The sequence below is a fragment of the Nematolebias whitei genome, chromosome 16 (genome assembly GCF_014905685.2).
Source record: "Nematolebias whitei isolate Nwh7 chromosome 16, NemWhi1, whole genome shotgun sequence".
Taxonomy (NCBI): Eukaryota; Metazoa; Chordata; class Actinopteri; order Cyprinodontiformes; family Rivulidae; genus Nematolebias; species Nematolebias whitei.
This window is the reverse complement of record NC_056513.1, coordinates 5,668,603-5,677,752: the sequence shown is the minus strand read 5'-3', so window position 1 is coordinate 5,677,752 and position 9,150 is coordinate 5,668,603. Positions and strand designations below refer to the sequence as shown.

The window sequence follows — 9,150 nt, the reverse complement described above, 5'->3', positions numbered from 1 at the left end:
GGCAGAAATGGGCTTCCATACACTTTTAAATTTCAATTAATCAGGTTGACCTGCGGGTGGAGGTGAGCTCCTCCACCCTGCAGCTCCACTCATCATCATCATCATCACGCTGTCAAATGAGACACACGTGGAAACGAGAGCCCCCCCCCCCCCCCCTTCCCTTCCCTTCCCTGTCTTCCTCTCCACCCACGCTGCTAAACTTCTGCGCGCAAAGAGCGCGCCGGATAAAAAGGAGAAGTTTTGTCCCAAATCGAGCGAAGCCGTGTTTTGTGGAGGATCTGCGGGGAATCCTGGACTTATGGAGTCCTCTCTGGAGTTCTCCAGCTCTTTGGGCAGCGTGTCCTCCCTGCTGACCCGCTGTCGGACCTTCAAGGTTCTGGTGATCGGGGACTCCGGTGTGGGGAAGACGTGCCTGACGCACCGGCTGTGCGCCGGAGAGTTCCCCCGCGGAGTGGAGGCCACCATCGGCGTGGACTTCCGCGACAGAGCGCTGGAGATCGAAGGAGAAAAAATAAAAGTAAGAGGTGAAGTCTGTTTTGTTTTTCTCCATCAAATATTTGCTGGAAATTTGGGTTAAAATGTGCCAAACGTCGCTTTTACGCACGGTTCCTTTATTTTAATGCACTTAAACAAAAAAAGCTGTTGAGTGAGCGGAACATTTTTATTTATTTTTATTTTTTTAACAAACGCTTGAACTCTTTCTGGGGAATAGTTATAGGGTTTCCTGGTATTTGTGTCTTTGCTGCTGCAGAGTTAACACAGTTGTTTGTCCACCGGCTGCTGCTGAATCACAGAAAATTCTCTGCATGACAGAAAATCAGCAGATCTTGTTTTTCCACCTATAAATCATGATTTCTTTATCTGCAGAGGTTCATCTGTGCGTGTATTTAAAGCGGATTGCAGACATTTCAAAGCTTATTTTTCACAGAACTCAGTTGGGTCAGAGTGTTTCCTGAATGTTTTGAAATCTGCACATGACAGAGGAAGTGTCTGCAGAGAGGACTGAGACTTGTCAGGGCAAAGTTTTGAGTTCATCTTCTGAAGTGATGAAATGTGGGACCAAGTCCTTCGTGTTGTTTATGGATTCTTAAAGTTAAAGTGGAAGTTTAATAATCGTGTGCATCATCAGTCCAACAACTCCCTGACACAACGAGCCTCTCACTCACTGGAATCACCCTCCTGCAGGATTTAATTTCTTAATAACGTTCAAGATCATCAACTCCGTTTAACCAACTCGTTCTTAATTTGACTGTTCTCTGTGGATCTTTGTGTCTATTTTTGTGTTCATTTGTGCAGTTGTAACGCTGGCTGTGAGGTGCTGAGAGTTGCATTTAAACTGTACAACGCCAACTTAAAGAAGAGTTGTTATACAGAGTAAAATGTAAACTATAAACAGAAAGCAATGATTTGCAAATGTTGTAAGACAATAGTTTATTCACAATAAACGCATCAAGTGTTGAAACAAAAACTCTGTTGCACCCCCATACCATCAGAGAGGCAGCTGCTCGATGATCCCGCTCATTTTTAGTCAGTACGTTTTTCCAAACCGTCTTGGTCCTGTAGCACAGAACAGTTCTGGACTTCACCTCAGTCCATTTGAAGTGAGCTCTGGTCCAGAGGAGACGGCAGCGGTTCTGCATGGTGTTCACATCTGGCTTCTTCTTTGCCTGATAGAGCTTTAAGCAGCATCTGTGCATGAGCTGTGTTTACAGACAATGATCTGTAGAAGTGTCCATGAACCCAGAACAGAACCAGACCCTGGGGGCCCAAAGATCCCGACCATCCTTTGAGCTCAGAGATTTCTGCAGATTCTTGAAAGTTATTATTATGGCAATCATTTTCTGTTAAGGACCATTATTCTGACATCCATGCATCATCTTTACCCGCTTTTTCCTTTTTGGGTCGCGGGGGTCACTGGTGCCCATATCCAGCAGTCATTGTGCGACAGGCAGGGGACACCCTGGACAGGTCTCCAGTCCATCACAGGGACACACGGAGACAAACGAGACAAACATTCACTCTCTCTCACCTAGAGACAATTTAGAGTCACCAGTCAACCTAACATGCATGTTTTTTGTCTCTGGGAGGAAACCGGAGTACCCGGAGAAAACCCACACATGCACGGAGAGAACATGCAAATTCTACCCAGAAAGCTCCTGGGCTGGGATTTGAACCAGCGACCTGCTTGCTGAGAGGCAACAGTTCTACCAACTGAGCCACCAAGCCCATTATTCTGATATTGTTGCATAGGAAGCATGGCATCATACACTCCAAGCATTTATGAGAAAATGCAAACATACCGATGATACATTTTGTTTTATCCTCTAAATTAAAGTGAATGTGTGAATTTTAAAGGCGGGTAATAAAATCTGCACCAAAGTGAAACGGGCCTTTTGTTTTGCTCCTGTTCTTCATCTTCATGTCATCACATTTCTTCCTCAGATTTGTGTTGAGGGTCGATTCTTCTGGGATCTTTGTTTTACTTGTGCACTCCAGATATGTGGACAAGTTTCACATGTGAATCAAAAAGGAAATGTTTTCTTAAGGAAACGTTGACAGTTTTAAACAGAAATCAGACTTTCTAACATTCCGATTGTTTTTTCCTTTATCTTTGTTCTCTGTCAGAGATGACTCCCTCTTTGTCTCCGTTCGATATTTCAACACATGATTTCTTGCCTCAGTGCTTTCTGTCTTCATTTCCTCTTTTTCAATGTTTGCGTCTCTTCCCTCCTTAGTTGATAAAGGCCAATATCTCAAATTCTTCCTCTTCCTTTCCCCTCCTCACAATCAGCTCCAGCTGTGGGACACGGCAGGACAAGAACGCTTTAGGAAGTCCATGGTGCAGCACTACTACCGGAACGTCCACGCCGTGCTCTTTGTTTATGACGTCACCTGCCCTGCCAGTTTTAAGGGGCTGAATGCCTGGATAGAGGAGTGCCGGCAAAACTCTCTTGGTCATGAAATACCCAGGTAATTATACCAATTCAAGTTCAATAATGTTTTTTTTTAATGCTGTGCAAATAAAGAAGACAACCAAACAAATTGATAAAATCTTAGAAAGGAGTTTCAAGAGCAAATGATAGCGACCCGAGTATCACTCCTTGTGGAACTCCACAGCAGGTTTTCTGCCTCTGCACCTACTTATAGTAAAGGGCTTCTGTTTCTTCCCCCAGGTTCCTTATTGGAAACAAGAGCGACCTTCGTGATCCCAGCAGGACTGACCACCAGGTGAGCCAGGAGCGGGCGTTGAGCTTCGCCAAAGCCCACGGCATGACTTTCTTTGAAACATCTGCCAAGAACCCTTTAAAGAGACAGGCGAGCAGGCGACGAGGCGACAGGGAGGTTCTGTATCAGCAGGACGCTGTGGAGGACATCGTCACGGCTGTCGGCACCACGCTGAAGAAACACAAGAGTCCTTTAACGGCTAACTCGCCGGCGTACAGCGGATCTTTTCGAGTTAACAAGAAAATCCCAGAGAAAGAGCAGTGGTCGTGCTGCTGAGAGCCACGCAGGACACTTCGCCTTTTCAAAGGAAGAACGTGACTTTTTGTACAAGGGTTTCAAAAAACTTAGTCGTTCCTCCCCAGAGAGATGTTTAATATTTAGACTGATTATTACTTAAGATTATTATGTATATTGTTGATCTTCTTGTTTACTTTTCCTGTAAAATAAAATCCTGTGAGTTTTAAAACACAAACTGTTATATTTTCATATTTTTCAGATTTAGGGGGTTTATTTGAGCTGGGTTATTTAGTTTGTGTTCGGGAAACGTCACCTCAGGGTTGTATTGATCATCTGAAGATAATCCAGCTGACGTCAACCTGATCAATATTCTGTTGGATCGGTCAAAACGTTCATTTCTGAGAGCAGCTGGGAAACTAAAAGGAAACTCAAAATCATGAATTGTATTGTGGAAATGTAAAGTATGTTAATAATTTTCCAATTATGATGCTAAGTATTCAAAATAAAAGGACTTTCCGCATCAAATTTATTACTTTTTTAAGATCTGGAAACACTGGACTATTAAATGGTTAATATGTTTTGTTGTTGTCCACGGTCACGCTCCAGTCTTGTGCACGAGCAGGACGGCGAGCGAGTGGGGGTGTTGGAAAATGGCATCACATGTGTTTCTGTGATTTTTATGTGCAGTTTTGATGATTCAGACGTGGTCACATGACGATCCTGCAGCGCGTCAGAGACGCACACAGCTGAGTGTGTTTGTGCTTCGGTGCAACATTCAGCAGCCGGACGTTAAATTTCTCTGATTTACATCCATTTTTGGTTTACTTTAAATCATTTAGATCCAACTCAATGTGTTAAATAGGCCGATGATAGGCAGTGATGAATTAAAAAATGAATCGTCATTATAATCTTTTTGTGGCAGAATAAATATATTCACTTATTATTTCCATATAAGTGTAAAACAAATCTTTCATAATGGTGTCATCACACATTTAGTTCAACAAGTGATTTACAAACTTAAACGTTCTCGTTTAAAACTATAAAATCAAACATAAAAAGTTGATCCTGAACTGTATCGGACGGTGCAGCTTGAAAGAACTCCTGTAGTTCTCCTGATACTGTATGCAGTTCTGAAGTGCAGGTACGCGCTTAACGTAAACACAACAAACTCTAAACCCACTGAAAGCCTGGAGGAAGCTGGAGTCACATGACGGAGCTGCAGTGGCTGTAGTCTGTAGAGGGAAACATGTGGTGGAACGAACAATCAAAGAATCGAGGCGAAGACGTTTAGGTGTAAATATAAAAATGAAGCTGCTGCTAAACCCACAGAAAAGGGAGAGGACGATAAAAAACAGCTGTCAGGTAAATATCAGGATCAAACATGGCGGTGGAGCCTTGAAAACACAGCTCAGTATTCAAACGTTCTTCTTATAAATTCACCATTTGAATGTTTTTTTTAACTCAGTCCTCTGAGGCAGCCACAGCTAAAGTGATTCAAAACATCAAAGTTCATGCTCAATAATCCAGGTTAAAAAAAATCCAACAAAGATATGAAGGGATGAAGTCCAGATGACCTGACTGAACTACCTGGATTACTGAGCGTGAACTCTGACACACAGTAAGTCTGTTCACAAAGTTAGTTTACAGCTTCATCATTTAAGAATTGAGAGTTTTTTTTATTCTTTATGAGGCTTAAAGAGTTTTAGGACGCAAAAACAGATTTTTGGTGACCAAGTGTTAAATGCTTCATTTGGATTTACTTGTCTTTAAGTTGTTTTGTTTCAAGCAGCTGTTATCAGACGAATCAGGAACTCCAGCTGTTCTCCACAGAGTCTCAGCGACCCGATAGACTTGACCCTCCTGTTGCCCTCGGCTCAAAATGACCCAGGAGGCCTCAGTTTCTGTCGTCATGGAGACAAGAGGGGGAGTTGGAAAGATTATCTTCCTGTCTGTCCGTTCCTGGAAGTTGTGAGCATGATCATTTGAAAAATAAGTTATGCACCGACTTCCATTTTGGTGTGTGGCTACATCTAGATGTAAGAAAGTTTCATTTTGAAAAGTCATTCAGTCACTCAGTCACTAAGTCACCCAGTCACTCAGTCAGTCAATCATTCACTCATTCGGTCACTCAGTCACCCAGTCATTTAGTCGTTCAATCATTCAGTCACTAAGTCACCCAGTCACTCAGTCATTCAATCATTCACTCACTCAGTCACTCAGTCACCCAGTCATTTAGTCGTTCAATCATTCAGTCATTCAGTCACCCAGTCATTTAGTCGTTCAATCATTCAGTCATTCAGTCACCCAGTCATTTAGTCGTTCAATCATTCACTAATTTAGTCACTCAGTCATTCAATCACACAATCATTCAATCACTCAGTCATTTAGTTACTCTGTCATTCAGTCACTATTTCATTCAGTCATTTAGTCATTCATTCACTTAGTCATTTGGTCATTTAGTCTCTCTGTCATTTAATCATTCAGTCATTCCGTTACTCACTCATTCACTCAGTCAGTCAGTCACTCAGTCATTCAATCACACAGTCATTCACTCATTCACTCACTCAGTCATTCAATCATTCACTCAGTCAGTCATTCAGTCACTCAGTCATTCAGTCACTATTTCATTCAGTCATTTAGTCATTCAATCATTTTGTCATTTGGTCATTTAGTCACTCTGTCATTTAATCATTCAGCCACTCACTCACTCAGTCCGTCAGTCAGTCATTCATTCAGTCATTGAGTCACTCAGTCATCAGGTGAGCGTGTTCACACTGAATCTGAGAACTCACTTATCTTATCTCAGCTGTTTACAAGAAAAGAGTAAATCAACTTTTTCCTTCAACCAGAAAACTTTAGAGTTCAAAGTTCACCCTCAGCTCTCGTCTGTGTGATCGCATGAGGAAAGTCTCAGACGTTTGGTTTCTTCTGAGCTTCTACAAGTCTGTGAGCTCTTCAAGTAAAAATGGATATTAGTGGATTTTCAAGTTTCTAATAAACGTATCCCTCCAAATGTATTTTTACCTACTTGGAGAGCCGAGCTCGTCGATCTTGACCTTTGACCTCCTCAATATTCCGCGATTGGAAAAACATTTGACTGATGACTCACAACACCTGGAAACTACTGGATCTTACGGATTTATCAAACTCTGATCAACAACCAATTATTAAATTTCACTCCATGAGAAACTAAAATAAAATAAAAAGTAAAGCACAGATTGGATTAGTTGAATTTTATAGATAGTTTAAATTAACTTTGTTCTAAAATATGAAGTAAAAGATCGGAAAATAAAGAAAAGTTGATGAGGTCAAAATGTCAAAACTAAATACTTAAAGCCAAAAAAGTTTTGTGTAGTCAAATAAAAATAAATATAAAGAAAGACCAGAGCAAACATTTTGATGGCGCGTCTTTGACCATGTGTTTTTGTGATAATGAACTTTTAATTATTTAAAAATAAGGATTAATGTACAGAAGCAGTGGTCGAACTCGACCTGTTTCTTTTAGTGACGCACGAATTGATCGGTGATTTTTGTGACGTGAGACCGACCTCAGCTCCTTTCTAAAGAAACCAGCTAATAAAAAAAGACTTTCAAATACAATAGTCCCTCATTTATCGCAGGGGATCCGTACCCTGAAGCCGCACGATAAGTGAAAAACCGTGAATACAGTAGTTCAAGTTCAAGTTCAGTAAACTTCATATTAAGGCTTTAAAAATCCTTCCCACACTCTTGGAACGTTCTAAACTCTTTAACCTACGTCATTTTAACAACATATGTTAATAAATTTTACATACTAGCTCTGCAGAACAGGAGCGGCTCAGTTCCATCCAACCCTGCAGAGTTTGGAAGCAGTGTTGACTTCTGGGAAGTGAACTGATGGCTTCTGGGTAACGTAGTCCTTTAGACTGGCAAAAAAAGTGAAGGTTTAATGAAAGAAAACTACAAAATGGTGGCACTTTCCTTAAATAAATAAAAAAAATTGTGTACAGTACTGTACTTAGATAAACTGCGAAAGAGCGAGTCCGCGAAAAACGAACCGCGAAATAGCAAGGAACTACTATACTTTGAGGCTTCCTCTGAAGGGGGGGGGATCTACAACTTCTCCTCCTTCACCATAACCCTCAGCACTGGCTCTCCTCAGGGATGTGTGCTGAGCCCTCTTCTGTTCACTCTGCTCATGTATGACTGTGCACCTACCCATCCAGGCTGTCACATTGTGAAGTTTGCAGATGATACAGCGGTGGTGGGATTCATCACAAACAATGATGAGTCCAGCTACAGGCAGGAGGTGGAACACCTGGAGAGCTGGTGCAAACAGAATAACCTTCACATCAATGTGAAGAAGATGAAGGAGATGGTTGTGGACTTCAGAAGGAACAAACACACCTACACCCCCCGAACATAAGAGGATCTGCGGTGGAAGTGGTCTCCAGCTACAAGTACTTGGGTGTGCACCTGAATGACGACCTCAGCTGGAGCATCAACACCATCAGCCTGATCAAGAAAGCTCATCAGAGACTCTACTTCCTCAGACGGCTGAGACGAGCTGGTCTGAGAAGCGCAGTCCTCACCTCCTTCTACAGTGGAGAGCATCCTGTGCTCCAGCATCAACGTGTGGCATGGAGGCTGCACAGCTGCAGAAAGAAAAGCTTTGCAGAGAGTGGTGAAGGCTGCACAGAAGATGTTGGAGTCAGCCTCCCCACCATCACAGACATCTACACCTCCACATGCAGAAAGAGGGCCACCTGCATCATGAAGGACCTCACTCACCCAGCACACACACTTTTTGCCCCGCTCCCCTCAGGAAGGAGGTTGAGGAGCATTAAGTGTGGAACCACTAGACTGAGGAACAGCTTCTACCCTGAGGCTGTTAGACTCATGAATCTCTAACCAGAATAATCACTGTGAAAAAATCACACCATGTTGCTGCTGATCTGTTTCATGTTGCTGCTGATCTGTTTCATGCTGTTGTGTTGTGTTCATTTGTACTCATCTGTTCACACAGACTCATGTTTGTGCTGCTGTTCGGTGCATTGTTTTTATGTTTTTAGTGCTTAGTGTATTTTTATTAATGTTTTTCTTAATTCATATCTTAGATCTTATTACTGTTTTTCTTTTACATTTTGTACTTGCGTTGGATGTAACTGGGACCCTGGTACATAATTTCGTTCCACCACATGTACCACATGAGATGCACATGACAAATGAAGAAACTCTAACTCTCTGATTCTGATCTGTTCTCGTCGTGCCGCTCGGAGGATTTTAGTTCCAGGTTTAAGACATTATGGATTCAACAGGAACCTTTCTGCTTATCAACACTGTGCCGGTTTGTTCTGTTGGATTGTGACGTGCGTTCTGGAAAGTTTAGGTCACATTTATTGGGATTTAGACAAAAACTTTGTCATGGACAGATAAACAGAAGAACACCAACAAAGCACGTTAGGAGGCTGCAGACGTTTTAAATGAAGAAACCACAATTAAGTTATTTGCAGATTTTTAAAAAAGATATTTAATTAAAATCAAAAAACTGAACAATCCTTTTTTAATATGCTGCGATTTACAGTAAAGTGCTGATTTAACAAATGCTGAGTCATGAATTATGAACAATCTTAATCCAAACATAGTATATTTATATTTTGTTTCCAAGGAATCAAGCTTTAATCTTTAATCTCCAATGTCTGAAGATTT

The 9,150-nt window shown here is 41.7% G+C and overlaps 1 protein-coding gene across 1 annotated transcript; it reads left to right on the top strand.

Moving 5' to 3' along the window:
- The first annotated feature begins 298 nt into the window (after positions 1-298).
- Positions 299-3,726, top strand: LOC119422689 (ras-related protein Rab-33B-like). Its single transcript, XM_037690081.1, has 3 exons — positions 299-517; positions 2,792-2,970; positions 3,174-3,726. Exons 1-3 carry the CDS (start codon positions 299-301, stop codon positions 3,499-3,501), a joined length of 726 nt encoding a protein of 241 aa, XP_037546009.1. The 3' UTR covers positions 3,502-3,726.
- The last annotated feature ends 5,424 nt before the right edge of the window (positions 3,727-9,150 follow it).